This window comes from Aotus nancymaae, unplaced genomic scaffold (genome assembly GCF_030222135.1).
Source record: "Aotus nancymaae isolate 86718 unplaced genomic scaffold, 86718_ANA_hifiasm-v0.15.2.pri h1tg000040l, whole genome shotgun sequence".
NCBI classification, from domain to species: domain Eukaryota; kingdom Metazoa; phylum Chordata; class Mammalia; order Primates; family Aotidae; genus Aotus; species Aotus nancymaae.
This window is the reverse complement of record NW_026988454.1, coordinates 33638504-33657586: the sequence shown is the minus strand read 5'-3', so window position 1 is coordinate 33657586 and position 19083 is coordinate 33638504. Positions and strand designations below refer to the sequence as shown.

General features: G+C 39.0%; 2 protein-coding genes across 5 annotated transcripts in view; one reads left to right on the top strand and one right to left on the bottom strand.

Annotated features, from left to right (window-relative positions):
• Positions 1-2689, top strand: part of TBPL1 (TATA-box binding protein like 1) — a 31536-nt gene extending 28847 nt beyond the window's left edge. For all 4 annotated transcript variants that reach the window (XM_012474477.2, XM_012474474.2, XM_012474475.2 and 1 more), the window contains exons 6-7: positions 5-99; positions 1885-2689. In XM_012474477.2, the coding sequence (XP_012329900.1) occupies positions 5-99; positions 1885-1964 (175 nt within the window). In that variant the 3' untranslated portion in view covers positions 1965-2689. The remainder of the gene's footprint in view (positions 1-4; positions 100-1884) is intronic.
• SLC2A12 (solute carrier family 2 member 12) overlaps positions 1803-19083 on the bottom strand; it is a 69377-nt gene continuing 52096 nt past the window's right edge. Inside the window, exons 4-5 of the mRNA XM_012474473.2 lie at positions 16670-16802; positions 1803-6243 (exon numbers count right to left, since the gene is read on the bottom strand). Coding sequence (XP_012329896.1) covers positions 6090-6243; positions 16670-16802 — 287 coding nt within the window. The 3' untranslated portion in view covers positions 1803-6089. The remainder of the gene's footprint in view (positions 6244-16669; positions 16803-19083) is intronic.

The following is a 19083-nucleotide window of genomic DNA, read 5'->3' as shown; positions in this document are numbered from 1 at the left end:
ATAGTTACGAACCTGAACTTCATCCTGCTGTGTGCTATCGGATAAAGTCTCTAAGAGCTACATTACAGATTTTTTCAACAGGAAGTATCACAGTAACAGGTATTCTATGATATCGATACCAAACTTGTCAGTTATGGATCGAATGATACAAGATGCTCATACCAAGATAGAAATAATGTCTGATTTGTTCCTATCCGTCACTTCTGCCCTTTAGGAGGAACCAGTCTCCTGACTTTTAACACTGTAGATGTGTTTTACCTACTTTTTGTACTATTTATAAATGTTATACATATTATTTTGTGTCTGTCTTCTTTCACTCAGCATTATCTTAGTAAGATTCATCTGTATTATGTTCTGTGTAGTTGTATGTAGATCATTCATTCTTATGTATGGACATTTGAATAGTTTCCAGTGTGGAGCTTTAAAAATATTCTGGTATGTGTATCCATAGTATGATTTTTTTTTTTCAATTTATGATATCTTACATTTAAAATACGAGAAACTCATTTTAGAAATTTCACAGAGGTTTTACATAAGCAAAATATTAAATATAATTGGTACCTGTTTGTTATGTTTATCTTGCTATATCTTTTGAATCTTTATTTGGAGAAGGGGTGGTTTCAGAAGACTAGGCATTCATGTCAAAGGGTAGCATTAGCATGCTGTGTGACTTTTTAATGCTACTATGATTATTATAAAGTGTACAGAGGCATTGCTTGAGAGTCAGGCCCAACCTTAGGCAAAAATGAATTAAGATTTCTTTACTGTCCTTGAGCTTTGTTTTTTCTTTCTTCAGTCCTTAGAGGAAAATAACAGTTTAGTCTCTCAACAAATAAACTTTAGTTTTAACTCATCCCATGGGTTTTTCCATCTTCCTTGGGAACTTTCAAAGTGGATTCCAAGATCCCACCTGAATCTTAAATATGCGACGGCAGGGGACACGTCTGTTTCTTCCATTCTTTCTGCTCTCTGTTTCTGTACTTTGGAGCCTGGACATCTGAGAAGCTCCAAAGTCTATTAGTAAATCTCTACTAAGTATACAATAAAACAGTGCATATGCAAAACTCTGTATTTACTGAGTTACTAGATATTAAAACGATAACAAACTGAAGACAATTGACCTGGTTAAGTAGTATGTATTATTTACTTACACCAGGAATATCCTCTGAAATGTTAGTAATCCTGAATGGGTTCCCATGAGCAAAGCATAGCAGTGTGGGGATAAAATGAGTCAGGAAGGACCTGACCAAGACAGGATGTGGTTAGGACCTTTAGAGAGTTTACAGTGGGTGAATTTGTTAGTTTCCTGGGTCTTTCAAAAGCAGTGTGTATTAATGAAGCCATTTTTATTCAAATAAATTTCATGAAAATAGTTTTCATTGTCCTTTTTATGTTTCTTTTTAGCTTTTTAAATAAAAGATTACATTTTTATAAAGCTGTTTGAGAATTAACATACACATGGTCACCTCGTAGCCTTGTGCTTTTTTTGTTTTCTATTGACTCGTATAAGCTCTAAGGCTTATGACCAGATTGATAACAAACATGTGGATACCCAGTGGTGGTGAATCTGTGGGGATTTTTAAACCATAGTAGTCCATGATAGTTTGTACACAGTTTTTTGTATACTTTTTATTCACTCTGGTGCCCTAAAACAAAGTGAATAACCTCATTTTGTGTTTCACATGTCCTTTAATTGCCCAGAAAAATCTATATTATTTTTGCCCTTATTATGACTATGTGTGTAATTATATGTATAGTTTTTTTAAAAAACAATTAACTTGATATTCTGTACTACTTGAATATTTTTAATTCTGGGAAGTCAGTTTTTCCTAGTGCTCTGCTTTCCAACTCTTCTCACTCCTTTCTCCGTTGTGTTTATTACAGGGCCCAACGTAAAGGCTGTTGCTACTGCTGTGGAACAGATTTACCCGTTTGTGTTTGAAAGCAGGAAAGAAATTTTATAAGTCACCACTTAATTGGTTAGAATCTCTAACTGAGCACCTTTTAAAACCTGCTGCACATTGGACTCAAAAGGAAAACTGGACCAACAGTAATTGAGGAAATAGACTCTTTTATTCATTCACGGCTACAGTGTAAGCTCCAGTCCCTTTGGATTTTATTCCAAACTTTGCTGTAATATAAAAGGAAGTTTACAAGACATGACATTGCTGCTTTTACAAAAGGACATTCTATTTATTTTCGCAGTAATTCTCATGTCCCCATAAGCAGAGCTGTCACAGTGTGCACTACCATAGATTGTTTTATTGTTGTCATTGTTATTTTTTTCCATTTTGAGCTAATGTGTTTTATTTGTGAATAGTCTTTTACATTTTTGTATGCTGAATATGGGCACCAAAGAACCTGTAAAAGTTATCTTTTTCAATTGAATGTGCACAAATAAAAGTTTGGAAAAATCTCTCTTCATATCCATTCTATAACTTTTATTCCCCATTTTCTATTTTAACAAAAATTGTATTCATACTTCTTTTTTTAAAAATCTATGCAAGCTTAAGACTTTGGCTAAAGTGTGTTGGCTTCTTTTTGAAGTGTATTGTGTGTGTGTGTGTGTGTGTGTGTGTGTATGTATGTACCACATGTGTGTAGTATCTTTTAATGCTCTGTTACCAAATAACAAATAGAAATTTTTTTTTCTTGAAGATTAGAAATAAAAACGTGTATATAAACTCTAGGGAACCGGACTAGAAGTTTGTAGATAAAGGATAATGTTTTATGTTGCTAATTTAATATGATAAAAAATGTTAAACAACTTGTAAAAGTTAAGAAATTGTAGTTTTAAAAAGAGAAACCTCTTACCCACTAGATGGACATGAGAAAGAATCTGTGATGAATGGTGCCTCATTTGGACCTTTGTTTTTCCAGAAAGACTCAACACCTGTAGTTGTAGAGAAGTGATTGAGGTTCTTTAATCTTGGGTTGGTGCTCAAGGCTATCCTAAGAGTCTTGTCAGAAGCTGGTATAACATTGAGCTGTTTTAACAAGAAGTGCCCACAAGCCAAGCTGCCTCTGTGCCACAATGTAATGATCAAATAGTCCCACTTGAATTCGAAAGCCATTTTGTGTGATATTGTCCTTCCCCTTGCTGTATCTTATTTAATGGAGTTAAAGAGTGACTATTCAGTATATGGGATTGCTACTCTTAAAGTGATAATAAATGCGCATTTATGAAACAGTGTGTCTGGCTCACCCAGGAGCCCTGAAGTGGTAATACAGGATCAAGCTGTATAGTTGTGTCCTGTCACTTAGATTTAGGAGTTTAGTGTAACCAACAGTAATTATACCGAGAAATAAAGCTAAGTGGAGAGTCCAATTAACTTCTCAGGAGAAACTTAATGGAAGCAATATTCCAACACAATGTTCCACAAAAACTTGTATTTCCAAAATATTTTAAAACCTTTGTGGAAAAATTGCAACATCCTAACCTCCATGTATAGTATATTTTCCTTACCATATCGTAAAATCTTAAAAACCTAGCTTAGGCACTGCACTGACAATACATACTATTTTTATCTTTTTTCTTCTCAGTGCCTTCCCTAACCTGCTTCTCACTCACTCCAAAGTGGAAGGCAAAGCCTAACTTACATTTTTCTTTCTTATGAAAGATTTCATTGGGATTTTTAGACTTTCATTTTTCCTTTTTTTTTTTTTAAATAAGTGTTTATTTCCTTCATTTTAAGATTCGGTAGGCTAGCCAAACTCATAAATATAGAGAATAAAATTACATGAAAGAGTTACAAGCTCACTGTTTTAAAGATTTTACATTTTTCATTTAGTTTTAATTAACAGTAGTAAGGCACCTCCTGTTTTGCAATGTTCACCAAAAAAAGAAATACAGAATGGGGGAAAACACGTTTATATAGCCAAGGTACAGATCCAGATGATGGAACCTTTTTAGTATTCACATGACTTGAAAACGGGGCAGATCAATAGCTAATTGAAGTGCTTTATCTGAAGGGAGAGGGTAAAGACAGCGTGACCAGGTCTGGTTTCAGGGCTGCCGAGTGAGCTTCGCCTAGCAGTGTCCATGGGTAATTTTCTAACCTTAACAAAGACGGGAAGAAGTGAGTGCTCTGATGTCTTCTGCTGGCTCTCCATAAGTACTGTAAATTTTTTTTATAAATAAAAACTGTGAATGTATATGTATAAATTGTATTTCCCCCTTTTTATTTTTGAAAATCACAAAGCTTGATTTGGTGCGGGGCAGTGGATATTGGATAAAAATTAATTTGAAGACAAAATTGTTTAGTTACAGACTCAGGATAATAAAAGAAAAATAGAATGCTCAAGATACTGAAGTCGAGGTCACTAGTAATAAACCAAGCTAGGTTGATAAACAGTTTCCTGCCCATTTACAATGAATGGCTAAACCAAAAAATACCTGAAATATATATAGTGTTTGAACTATAAAACACGGAAGGAAACATGGGGCAGAACACACTTTACCTTCTCTTTCCAAAAACAAAAGACAATGCATGCTCTAACTTGCATTTGAAATATACCATGATAGAACTGAGATCTCAAATCTTTTACTTTTAGCTTCCCCCTGCCAATTTTAATGAAGATAATACACTGCAGATCCAGGCCTTTTAGTCATTCTCCTGAGTCTCTGATACAGTTTTACTATCTTACATAGATTTATAGTCTCTCTGCATTGTTACAAGGGAATGTAGTAGATCATGTTCCCTTATATGACATTGAGACAGTTTGTTAGGAACCAGTAGGAAAATTCCAGGCTAAATAAAAAGGAGCTTTGGCTCTTACTATTCTCTTTTCTTCAGGTAAATCATGTTTTAAAATTCTTTTCCAAGTTAGGTTGTTCATGCTTTTAAGTTTTTTGTGTGTCATCCATCACTTACAATACTAGTAATTTAATATGTTACTACTTAAGTGGTTCAAGATTTGATTGTGGATTTTCTATCATCATACCCAAATTTTATCAGTAAGACATCTTACCAAGTCTTTAAAATCAACTGGAGAAGTAGAGAACAGTTCATCATTGTGTGGGTGAAACCCACGTTGCTGGTACAGGTGGCCGTCATAGAGAAGCACATAGTGAGGGAATTGTCCTGATGTCTGAATGTCATTTATTATGTCTGCGGTCCTCTGAAAGTCATCGATTATAGCCTGTGTGCCGTAACCTGAGGTAGTGATATTCCTGAGGATTGTGAAGAATTGCAGGACACTGTGGATGACTATACATTGTCATGAAAGCCTTACAAGGACGCCACTTTTATAGGCTTGACTTAATAAACTTAAACCTAATTGCTTAGAGATTTGGATAAATAACCTAATGGCCTGACTCCTTTTCTAATATTTTACTAACAGCTACTTCTAAATAAATGTGGTCCCAGGATTTTAAAATTGTCTTTTCTATGTATTTTTTAAAAATGGAAAAAATGCTCATTTTTCTCAACTATTGCAGAATTCTTTTAATATTTTACAATATTAACATGAAATTCATAAAAGGATATTTTGCATTCAATTGTAGTTTATAATTCGTAAAATAAACTGTATAATCTTCATAATTTTTGAACCGTAACTAGGAATTACTACTGAAATCCTTGCCGGGACCCTCCCCTAATCCAGATAGAATATACGGGCAGTTGTCCACACTGTGTGTCCTGGTTCTTTCTTACGTGAGACCCAGTGCAAGTAGTGTCTTGGTAGGCAAAAACTGTACCCTCGTGTCCAGGCCACTTGTGTGTCTGAATAATAAAGCTGCAACTGGCCTCCATTCATATATAGCTTAAGGCAGAGGTTAATGTCTTCGCTAGGATGTAGTCTTTTCAAAGGCTCTGTGAAGAGGGTAGATTAAACCACCCAGTAGCTTTTTTATAACCTGATACCCTGCTCAGAATAAGAAAGAGATCACTTAGGACCTTGTACCTCATCTAACTTTTGAGGTTCCTTTTGGGGAAGAGGGGATTAAAGGTTGTCTTTATCATTTCAGAGTATCTCTTCAAAACTAGTTCCATGACACTGAAAAGCACAAGAGTCGCAACTATGCATTGGTCCAAAGACCCCCTCTTAAGTGTTCTGGCACTTTCCACGTTCAGAAGGTGCTGAGGCCATTAGGTCTCTGGAGAAAGCTGCCTGGATTGGCCCCTACCACACAGCTTGTTACACTCCAAGAGCTGCTCCTGCGGTTTTCTTTTTTGAGGCTGCCTTGGCATTAATTCTTCTTGGTGATGACTCATAAAACAAATGTTGTTTTTCACATAGTTCCTGAAAGAGAAAGAGGCACTAATGAAAATGTCGTTCTTAGTTTACAGTACATGAAAAAAAATGTGTAGGCTATTATTTTTTCAACCACCCTGGGGCTTTAATGTTTTAGCTGTGCAAAATAAATACATATTTTTGTTAGGAAGCCTGCTGCATCATGAAATTCAGTATACCACAGACTTTGGTCAATCTCATGTAAGAAGTAACCGGGTGTCTTCTCAGAACACAATCCCAGCAGTCACTCTGTGGGGAAGGATTCCAAGGATAGTATCACATACAGAGACCAGTGGAGGTTTCATCCCAGACCTTATTTGTTTCCATTTCTCAAAGTCCAGCAATGTGCCTATATTTATATCTCTTCTACCTTCTACATTATCCCTTACTCCTATATTAACACATTTTTCTACAGGATTCTTCCCATCCATAAAAATAATGCTATAGTATTTTACCTTTACTAAAAATAGAGGGCTGCCTTTGAACCTCCCGTTTCAAATACCTTTTTCTGTAATATAACCAATGATTTGAGTGGCCATGATGTGTAGGTGGTATGGGTTGAGTAGATAAAGACTTCTGTTTTCAAGGAGCTTACTTACATTTTAAAGGGGAGACAAGCATATAATTTGGAGTAGTAAAAGTGCTAATGAGAAAAGTAAACAGGGAAGGAGAAAAAATGACTTAGTTGGGTGGGAGAGGGCAGACTGTATTATAGAGGTGGCATCTCTCTAAAGCAGTGACAATGATCAGAAACTGGAATGAAGTTAGGGAGGGAACCCCCTGCAAAGAATTCTAGAGACCTGAGAAGCGGGGGCAGGGAGATGGATTGGTATCTGGAGGGAACTTGAGGAAGGTATTTTTTCAGGATGGGAAATACTGCAGCTCTGTGTGTGTGTGCATGATGATAATCCCATAGAAGGGGGAAATTGGTGATGCAGTCAGTGCACAAATGGAAGCATTGGCCTTTGCAACAAGGCAGAGTGTGAGGGCATAGATGTAGGTAGGATAGGAGATTTTGTGACAAGAGGACAAGGTGGTCTCAATTTATTTTCTCAATGAACTAAAAAGCAAAATAATTAGAGTGAAGAAGTGGGAGGGGATGCTGGAGGCTTGAGAAGAGTATTAGTGTGAAGTAATCATCTTCGAAAGTAGGAACGTCAGCTTACCAGGGTAATTATATTATTGCAGGGTATTCTTCAAGATCAACTTGAGATTTATGTTCCTAAGTGTAAAACAAGGCTGATAAGCATAGTTGTGTGTTTGATTCAACCATGTTTAGCTCCTTGAATGCAGGGATAAAATAAGAGTTGACTTGATCAGAGTTAAGGTTTGCCTGAGTGATGCAAGGAGAGAGAAGAGGGTAAAGGGAGAAGGGGAAATGCAAAGAAGTGGCCTTGGTGGTGGGCCATGGAAAGTAGGTACCAGGGTAAGGAGGGAAGAGAAAATGTGGACTTCCAGGTCCTGGTGGGGCTGAAGACTTGGAGTGCCGGTACTTGAGGAGTGGGCTGGAGAGATGAGTGGTTAGAGGGTGAGTGGAATTCTTGTGAATGAAGCAGTGATTGGAAATGAGGCTAGGGCGTGACCAACCTGTTTTTCTGCTCCCCTTCATAGCAAAACTGATGCAAGGAATGGACTATAGCTTCTTCACTTGACTTGCATTTTGTCCTCCAACCTCATCAGTCGGCTTCTGTTCTCTCATTCCACTGAGCCTGAGTCTGTCAAGCCTATGGTTACCTGTGTCTTTGTGTTGGCCTCTCCAGTCCCACCTTCCTACAATACTCTGGCTTTCCTCCAACCTCACTTTTGGCTTCTTTTCAGTCCCTTTTAACACTCTCTCCTTTGCTCAGTCTCTAAGGTTGGCACCAAATTGGGCCTACCCTGGACCTGATTCCCCCTTCTGACCAGATAAGCTTATCTGACTCCATGACTTGAATACCACTTACGAGCTGATGACCACCCACGTTTGACTGTCTTATTCCTAGAGTCTCCAAATTTCAGACTTACATAGCTAACTGCCTACTACTAATGTGTCTATTTGATGTCCAATGAATATCTCACAATATCTACAAATCAGAGCTCTATTCTCTAGCGAGCCCTGAAACCTAGTCTTCTTTCAGGCTTCCCCAACTCACCGTCCATCCAGTTTCTCAAGCTAAAACTTGCGGCATCATCCTGACTACTTCATTGCCTTACTCTTGTATCCATCTCATTCATTCTTTTCATCTATTCAATGCTCAGCTTCGATTATATGCCAAGGAATTGTTCCAGATGTTGGGAAGCAACAGTGAACACAATATACAAAATTCCCTGCCTTTGTGGAATTTAAATATAGCAGGAAGGGAACTGAGAGTAGACCAAGTAAAACATAGTGTTTCTGCTTTGGTTAAAGCTGAAGGATTGGAAAGTGGGTGCAGAGTTGGATACACAATTGGGATTTGAAATACAGTGACAGGAAAAGTCTGGTGGAGGTGAAGCAGCAAGACGGGTGGATGTCTAGTAGAAGAGAAAACAAGAGCCAAGATCCGGAGCCTCAAGCATGCCTGATGTGTCTGGGACACAGCTTTTGGCCTGTGTGGCTGTAAGAGAGAAGGGGAGATTAGTAGGGTGTGCAGGGCTGTAAGGGCATTGGAAGGCTTCTGCTCTTGTTGGAGAGCCACTGGAGGATTGGAGCAAAAGAATACCTTGATTGCATTTAAAGGGGTCATTCTGGCCACTGTGTAGAAGATTGATTGAAGGGGACAAAGGTGGAATTGGGGACCAGTAAGGGGGTATTGTAGTAATTCAGGATGGGGATCATGGTGACTCAGACCAGGGCAGCCGTGGAGGGGTTCAGGCTCTGGATACATTTTGAAGTCAGAGCCAACACAACTTCCTGATAGGCTGAATGTGGAGAATGAAAGAAAGAGTCAGGGAAGAGGAAAGACTCCAAGATTTGCGGCCAGAGCAAGTAGTAGTATAACATTGACATCCACTGAGGTGGGTATGGCTGTGAGTAGAATAGGTCTGAGGACATCACAGGTGCAATTTAGGATGTGCAAGGTATTAGGTATCTGTCAGACATTTGGAAAGACGTGTAGAGTAAGCAGTTGAATAAACAAGACTTGAATTCTGGAGAGATTGCTAGAGACTTACATTTCAGACCCTGGTATATCGATGAGATAAAAACTGTAATAACTAGCCGGTGAAGGTGACAGAGAAGTGGTCAGGGGACTAAGCCCCAGGGCACACCAACTTTAAGAGGGGAAGCAGAGGAAGAGAGACCCATAGGTCAGAGACAACCAGGGGAGGGGTCCCTAAAGGTTGTGAGGCAAGCATTTCAGGAAGGAGGATTATCCCCAGCCAAACGCACTATCTCTAGTCAAATGCTGGAGATAGTCTAAGATGAGGAGTGAGAATTGACCACAGAGTTTACCAACATGGAAGTAATTGGGACATTAAAAAGTAATTTCAGGAGGGGAGGTGGCCGTAAAAGTCTCATTGGAGAAGGTTCATGAGAATGGGAAGAGCAGAAGCACAAGTGATGACAGTGAATATGGACAATGCTTTAGAAAAATTTGGCTATAAATAGTAGCAAAGAAATAGGGCAAAAGCTGTAGAGAAAAATGGCACCAAAAGACCTTTAAAAAAAAAAAGATGGAGAAAGAATCAGCAGGTTTCTTTGCTGATGAGGAGTAGGTAAAGATGCAGATGACGCAGCAGTGAGCTGGGAGAATTGCTGGAGAATGTGCTGGAGAAGGGATAAAGGAGAGAGGGGATGAAGAGGCCTCTCATAGGAAGGACTGCATTTCTACATAGGCCCTGGAAGAATGGTCGTGTCTTTGGAAGGCAGTGGAAGTTTCCCCCGATGATGTCCATTTTCTCAGTGAAGTCAGAAGCAAGGCCATCAGTGGGGAATGAGGATGTGAGGAGGTTTCCAGAGAGAACGTGATCTGGAGCATTTGTCTAGGAGAGAAGCAGTTAATAGACGAGGGACATGTGTGATTGCCACATGTGATTGAAGGCCACTTAAGGTCCATGGTCGTGATGGGAAAAGAAGCCCAGCACTCCTATTGCATGCTTTCCCAGCCTCCTTCAGCGGGATGGCTGCAGACAGTCACTGCAGCACACTTCAAAGTGCAAGTCACATCATGTCACTGCCCTGCTTAAAACCCTTCAGTAGCTTCCACTGCAATTAGAATGAAACCCAACTCTCCACTCAGCCTGCAAAGCCCTGCACACAAGTCTCTACCTACTTCATAACTCATTGTCAAAGATTACAGCCTTCTTTCCATTTCTGGAACAACTCAAGTGTGTTTCTGACTTAGCCTTTGCACTAGCTGTTTTTTCTGCTTGGATTCTCTCCCCTGTCTTCCAGAGTTGGCTCTTTATTACCCAGATTGTATCTTAAATGTTTTCTCTCTGAATCACCTTCTTAGACCCGCCCAGTTGTTGCAAGTAGCCCTCCAGTCACTTACTACCTAATCAGCATGTTTGAAATCTTGTGATTGTACTTGCTGATAATGTTGTTGTAGAACCTAGATCAGTGCCGGGTACATAGTAGATGCTCCGTAAATATTTATTAAATAAATGAATTGGATGGATGAATGAATGAAGACATGGCCACATAAAATTAACTGCTAAAAGTGAAAAATAAGTCCACATCAGAATTGAAATATTTACAAAACATTAACTTGTTTGCTTTCTCCATTTGTGCCTACTTAAGCTGGGGGAACAGTAAATAAAATCACAGCTGAAACAGCGACATGACAAACACCACATCTGACTTTGAGTTTGTAGCTTGCAAGGCAGAAGTTCAAAATAAAGTCTTTTCAAATTGCATTATTGCAGAAATCTTTTCTGACCTCTCAGCTGAGTCACTGTTTATTTTACAAGAAACTTAACATCCTTGGAAGAATATTTGTTTTCTCAGCTTTTTAGAAATAGGGGTAGAAGAACCCAACTCCAAATAGAAAGCAGAATGCTAAGCAATGTGTAGTATCATGTTTGAAGTTAATTTGATATTGTAGTTTCCTTTCTTAGAAATAGACATTGAGATTTATACATCAGGACGGTTACCTTGGCGACTAAGGTTGATTCATCGTTTTATAAACTTCTAAATTCATGAAGACTCTCTTAACTCAGCAGTGTCCTTCCTCATTCTTCAAGTTCACCTCACCTTCTGTGTACAAGCAAGTTCCATGGGCTTTCACCGCCTCACATTTTCTTAACTAATCTGATGACTTACTGTATTTTGTGTGTGTGTGTCACTGACATTTCTGTCTTGGAAACCTTATTTAACATATATCCTTCATAGATGCTTTGGTCAATTTACATAAGCTAGGCTGCTCACATTATCATTTTAAAAGCTTTTGCCAACCTGTTGCTTCGGCTCAGAAAAGCCTCTGGCTCACTAGTATTGCATGAATAGAAGTCAGCCTACCATTTGGCGTAGCAATCTCATTACTGAGTATAAACCCAAAGGAAAATAAATCGTTTTACCAAAAAACCACATGAACGCGTATGTTCATCACATCACTATTCACAACAGCAAACAGGCGGAATCAACCCAGGTGCCCATGAGCAGTGGATTGGATAAAGAAAATGTGGTACATACACACTACGGATTACTACACAGCTATCAAAAAGAATGAAATCATTTGCAACAACAGGGATGGAGCTGGAGGCCATTTTCTTAAGTGAACTAATGCAGAAACAGAAAAGCAAGTACTGTGTGTTCTCACTTATGAGCGGGAGCTAAACGTTGGGCATAAAGAGGAAAAAATAGATACTGAGGACAACTGGAGAGGAGAGAGATGGAGGGGGGCAGAAAACTACCTATTAGGTACTATGCTCACTACCTGGGTAAAGATTCATTCATACTCCGAACCTCAGCATCATCCAGTAAACCTTTGTAACAAACCTGCACATGTACCCCGTTTCTAAAATAAAATGTTGAAAAATAAAAGCAAAATTTCTAAAAGCCTTTTCCTTTCTGTCCTCAGTACTGGGCTTCCTCATGGTATATGGCTAGTAGGTGTTAGGACTGCTGTAATGGCTTTAACGTGTAAAATTGTTTTGCCATCTCATCTTTCATAATTGCCTTTATCTATGTTTGTTATTCCTTACAAACCTTGCAGTTCTATAGTCTGTTTAGAGGTCAGTAGTACCTTTGGATTTTGGTCCTCTCCTAATTTGCAATTTATAACTTTCTTGGAGAGGGTCTGGATTTAAGTTTGAGTAATTGCATGACTCAAAAGTAACAGAAATGTGATTCTTTCAAAAACATTTCGTAAGTCAGAATTTTAGTAATTCAGACAGATTCTTTCCCCACCCCAAATTCTGAATTCATGAGTTCTGTTGGGTTTTAGATACCCATATCATATGTTTTTAAGGATTATCTTATTTTGGAAGCCTACTAGATAGAAAGAATAGATTTTCTTAAGTTCTGTCTTTAAATTTTCATTTTGGTTTGCAATTTGATACATTCTGACAGCCCTATATAAAAAAAAGGATTTGAAAGTTGTTAATCTTATACAGAACATTCTGCTTTCAAGTTAGACTTTTTTAAGAGAGTACAACGGGTTGTGATAGTAAGGGAGGCCTTCACAGTTTCATTCAATTAATTAATTGCTACTTTCTCCCTGCCTCAATTTTTTAGTTATTTTTGTTCACAAGAATTCTAACCAAATTTTACTTTTTTTGTGTGTGTTCTTTTGAGACAGAGTCTCACTCTATCACTCAGGCTAGAGTGCAGTGGCACAATCACAGCTCACTGCAGCCTCGACTTTCCAGGCTCAGATGATCCTCCTACCTCAACTTCCCGAGTAGCTCAGACTACAGGCACAAGCCACCACGCCCAGCTGGTATTTTGTATTGTGGGTTGAGATGGGGTTTTGCCATGTTGTTAGGCTGCTCTCAAACTCCTAGGCTCAAGCGATCTGCCTGCCTCAGCCTCCCAGAGTGCTGGGATTGCAGGGGTGAGCCATTATACCTGGCCACAAAACTATGTTTAAAGGAATTTTGCTCCCTGAGTTAGTAAATGAGTAGTTCAAAGGTGCCTATACACAAAGTGGATTTACCATGAAGCCAACAAAACAAGTTATAAAATTGAACAATGGATACTTTTTAATCATCTACCAGGAATCAATATTAAACTAGGTAGGCATTGTAGGAGTTACATTAAGAAATATAATGGACAGAGCGTTCCTGGAAACTAAAACTTTGTTAGTTAACAAGGTGAAGCCACTAGAGTTCTAGCCAACACAGTGTAGAAGAAAAGAGGACTAGAAGATATTGAAAATCCAGGACAAAGGATTACTCTCCAGGGCTAGAGCTACTCAGGGCTCCAAGGATGAGGATTTGAGTTGAGTCTAAAAGCATAAGGACATAGAGCTGAATCTTCAAAGTTAGCTATAATGTAGGAAGAGAGGAGAAATAAGGAGATTAGAGTCATGAGCTAGGAGGTCATCCAGGAAAGAAGATTGTTTCACATGAGCTAAAAGAATTTCAAGAAAGAGTAGGTGTGATAGATTAAATATGGTCAGAAACACTTTGCCCTTCATCTCATCAAGAGGGTAAGTCTCTTTCTTCACCCTGTATATCTGGGCTGGTCTCAGGACTTTTGCTGACGATAGAAAGTGGTTGAAGTGATGTGTGTATTCCAGATGTAAACCTCAGAGGGACTTGCAGTTTCTTTCTGCCTTCACTACCTTGGAAAGCTGCCCCAGGTTTGACATGTGAGGAAGCTACTTCGCCTCCTCTAGGATGAGAAGAAGCCACTGGGGAGGACTGAAGCTCCCCACTGACAGCGTCACCTACTGCCACCTATGTGATCAAGTCCTGTGTGATCGTGGGCTCTCCTGCCCAGGTAGACACATGAGTGAGCCCAGGTAAAACAAGCAGAGGGCACCACCCAGCCAAACCAAAGAATCATGGGAAACAGTATATCGTTTTCAGCTGCTACATTTGGGATGCTTTGTTATGCAGCAGTGGATAATTGATGTGAAACAGGCATAAGGAAGGATGAGAAATGTAGGAAGACAAACAGATTTGGAAGTCATCAGTGTCCTGGCATCTCAGTTTCGGAAAAGACAAATCCATGAAGCATGTTGCCAGTTTACAGGTGGATACATTGAGTTATCGAAGTCTGAGGCCGTTGATGATTTAAATCGTTTGTAATTGATAGTCTTATTCAGAGTCTAATGCTCACCAGTCATTGTGACCTCCACTTGGATAGGGCCAATTCATCCAATTGAAGCAGGGAGAAAGTGTGTTTGTTAGTTCAAGGATATAGCCAGCCTTCCCCACAATTTTATTTCCCATTGTAATTGAATCATTTTCATTTTATTTTGTTAGAAACAGGGCCTCATCTGTAAAAATTAGCCTTATAATTTGATATTTTCTTTAAACTTAAGGTAAGCTTAAATTCAGAGAATTTTTTTTTTTTTTGCTTTTTCTTTTCTTTTTTGAGACAGAGTCTCACTCTGTTGCCCAGGCTAGAGTGCAGTGGCATGATCTCAGCTCACCACAGCCTCTGCCTCCTGGGTTCAAGTGATTCTCCCACCTCAGCCTCCCAAGTAGCTGGGACTACAGGTATGCACCACCATACCTGGCTAATTTTTGTATTTTTAGTAGAGACAGAGTTTCACCATGTTGGCTAGGCTGGTCTTGAACTCCCAACCTCAGGTGATCCTCCCACCTCGGCCTCCCAAAGTGCTGGGATTACAGGCATGAACCACCATGCCCAGCCCTTTTTCTGCTTTTTCTATAGTAAAACATTTTTAAAATTTAGGCTATCTAAAAGTGTGAAAATTTTTCACAATCCTACTTTCTATTCCCCCAATAAGCCAAGATTCATAGTTGGTTCAATATAAACACATATGCACACATATACCTACTATCAAGTCACCTATCAGGTTGATTCTTCCTTCAAGTAAAAGCTGAAGAATTGCTATGTTCATAATATCTATAATCATCCATTTCTCTCTACTGTTTTCTAAGTATTTTTAAAAGAAAATCACACATTGTGCAAATGTAGTTTCCTCCCATTATATTAAAACTCAAGAACAAGTATCCCTGCATTTCTAAGTGGAATGATGTAATCCTAGCAAGAGTAACAAGTTCTTCCTCATTGCTAGCCCCTGCATCTCACCTCTTCTCCTAGGACATGGTTGTGGTCATCAGAGCTACTAAAAAAGGAAAGGGAATTTTCTGCCGCCCACTTCTAAGTTAAATGTTTCACTTCTAAGTTAAGTTGTTTAAACCATCTCTCCATGTGAAATTTAACCAGTTTTCTAAATGCCTATTCATATAAGAAACTTATCTTTCTTAAAATTACCTTAAATATGCAATATTTAGAACAACTATAGATGGTTAAGCCTGAGAGTTTTTCTGCTAATCTTAGCCTCAGCAAGTGTTCAGGGCACAGAGGGGGAGCTCTAAGTCTGATAAAGATGGAAGGGCTGAGGCCCAAGGTCCTAGCCCAGGGTGAGCATGGTATATCTGCATGTCCAGTGGCCTCCCAAAAGCCCAAACAAAGAAAACCTGTTGGGGGGAACTAGAGAGATGGAAGAAGTTCTGTATAGTTACTGAATAGAGCTTTAAAAGGTTCACTCGTTGGTTGGGGACTGGGTGTGGGAAGCATGGGGGTCGGTGAGGGATAGAAGACTACAAATTGAGTTCAGTGCATACTGCTCGGGTGGTGGGTGCACCAAAATCTCACACATTACCACTAAAGAACTTACTCTGTAATCAAATAGCACCTGTTCCCCAAAAACCTATGGAAATAATTTATTTATTTTTTTAAATGAGATAGTTTTAATCAGTAGCACTGCAGATTCCCATCCTCTATACAACAAAATTTCAGAAAAAAACATAAAATAAAACAACAATAATGACAGTTTCTTTCTCTTTCAGAAAAGAAATGCAACCAGTAAAAATATTAAACTGTGTGTGAGTAAAAATTATTACAAAAAAGGAAAATATCGTTTAATGCTTTTTAATTACAATGTTGTATTTTTGTTTTTGTTTCATAGAAAAGAAAAAAGGTGTAACCTTGTACCTACATATTGGTTGGTCACAGTAATGAATAATAGCATTACAGTTTGACGATAATTATAAAAGACTAACATGTTAAAAACATTCCAGTTGTAAAGATTTTATTCAAATTCAGTATATTCATGTATAAATGAAAATTTGCACTAGCCAATCAAATACATTCACTTTGTATTTGGGAAAAAAAAAAAGGTTCACTTGTTGGGAAGAAATGGTTACTCTTCCTTAGCTGAATCTCCCAAGTTAAAGACAAGGCATGGAAATTGGAATTATGCACTGAAACACAGTCTTATGCTAAAGGGAATATACTAAAATAATTCCAGATATTATTCCTTTGTTGTATATAAAAGCTGCACTTTTGACCAAAGAGTCTTTCTCAGAAACCGATGTGTGTAATACTTACACTTTTGCTAGTTCCATCGATATTTGTTCCAAAGAGCAGCCCTTTGTCTCAGGTATAAACATAACAACAAAAAGTAGGGATGCGAGACTCATGATTGTATATATAAAGCACACCCATGGCAGGCCAATAAGATCTATAAAGGACAAAAGAAACGGATTAGAAATGTGTTTTGTGGAGCTTTGATCCCATTTGTGAACAGCCACTTAGGGCATCCATAATGCAATATGTATTTTCAAACATGCCAGCAGTATCCAGGAAAATAGAAATCACAAATTTAAGATGTAGCCAGCTCTGCAAGTCTTACTTTTACAGACTACCTTAGCTTTCTCTGATGAAGTAAATAGCAATCTTGTAACTATCATGATGTGTACCCAATGCCATCTTCTTGGTGGGCATGTCTTTCTGTTTCAAAATGGCAATGTATCTTCATTAATATAAAAAAGCACATGCAAAAAAGGAACCTCAAATAACATAAAAACATATGATGTAGAAGGTGAAATATCTCTTCTCCCCCTCCACAGTTCCCCTCTTGGGATTCACCGTGGTAGCAGTTTAGTTTCTGTTTGGTGGACAATTTGTCCCCCTCTTACTTCATTTTCGATGGTGGACATTTCTAATGACATATTTATACAGATGGATTTTTTGGAATGAGCTCACTCTTTGCTCTGATCTGAATAAATCATTTCATGCTGGCAATATTTTATCATTTCTTAATAGCTTGCAGTGTATTCGTAATGCTTCTTCCTGGGTTCAGAGAAAAAAGTGATCATTGATCCAGTAAAAGACATGAACTTGCCAAGATGCATCACAAGAAGCAGGATCCTCTAGATTCTGATGGCTCTCATCTGCAAACCTAGTTTTTCCTCTGACCACTTCCAGCCAAAGATACAGTCCCGCTGTAGTCATGGACCAAGTCAAGGTGCATTCAATGGTGAACGCGGCCCCCAGTGCATTTGAGTCTACCATTTGCATTGTGCTGGCCCCTGACTCAGCAGCAGAAGGTCTAGTGTGGCAAGGAGTAGTCAGAAAGAAGATGGCTCTTGAGATCGCGCCATTGCACTCCAGCCTGGGCAACAAGAGTGAAACTCCGTCTCAAAAAAAAAAAACAAGATGGCTCTTTCTGAACATAGTCTCAAACCAACTAGGAACAACAAGATTTTGCGAATAGCCCTTAACAGCTGCAGCCACAAACCACAGTTGGTCAGGCAGGAAAACTGACTGAGCAGTTGTGTACGGAGGCAGTGTTTGTTAATGCAGCGTGGAAGAACTGAAGCATAGTAACCACTTGTCAGTGAGTTGCGCTGAGATTGAGAGAAGCAAGAAGGAGCGAAGGCACTGCAGTTCTTTTGGCAATTTTAATTAAACTCCTGTCTCGCTGTGCTTTTCTTGCTGGCGCAGAGTACTGCCCAACTGATTGCTTAATAAAGTCCTTGTAGAATTGTGTCTCCTTCCTTCTCTGGAGCATAAAACCAGAATACAGAAATTGTAAAAACCCCAAAGCTTGTCTCATCAAATTGTCCCTAGTTTTGTTTGAGATCTTTGAGTAACAGGGAGCTTACCATTTCACGAAGCCTCTCATTGCCATTTAGCAGCTGCATCTGCTAAAAAGTTGTTCCTTGCTTAGATCCTAAATCTGCCTTTCAGAGGCTGTGTTTTGTCCTCTGGAAGGACACACATTGAATCAGCTCTCCCCACCCCTTCTCCATGACAGCCATTCAAATATTTGAATGCACCTCGGCCCTCCTCTGAGAAACCCCTTGTCCAAGTCAAACATCCTGAACTCTTCCAGCCATTCTTCCCACAGCATAGGTTACTGCCCTTGCCATTCAGGTTGCCCTCCTTCAGTGGACACACTGCCATTTTTAAACGGCCCTCTCAAGATATTTTTCTCAGAGCTGAATGCAATACTACAATTGTGTCATGACCACTGCAGAGTACATTTGTCTATCCGGAACAGTCTGTCTTTATTGATACAGCTGAAATTGCATAAAAATGTTGGTATTTAAGGGCTTGCTGCCAAGTAGAACCTCACATCTTGTAGATCCCTCTATCCCACACTTGGAAAATTGATTTTGAAAATAAGTAGGAAATGTCAAGCATTCCAATTAAATGTCATCTAAAAGTTTTAGATCATTCCAGGCTTTTTTTTTAAGTGGATCTGTTTTCCTAACATTCGTTCTAAAAGCCCGTACAGGAGAACTTCTAAAGCTTCACTAGCTCACATCCAGTATATTAGCTAGTCCTCCCAGAGATGTGCATCATCTTTTTCCATCCCTCATCAATTCCATTTTTTCTTTTATATTTCTCTGTCTCCACATCAAATAGCAGATGGAGGTATGTGTGTGTTGTGTACGTGTGCGCGTGTGAAAGTGGATGGCATGTGTTTATGTGTGTGATCTGAGTAGGACCAGTTT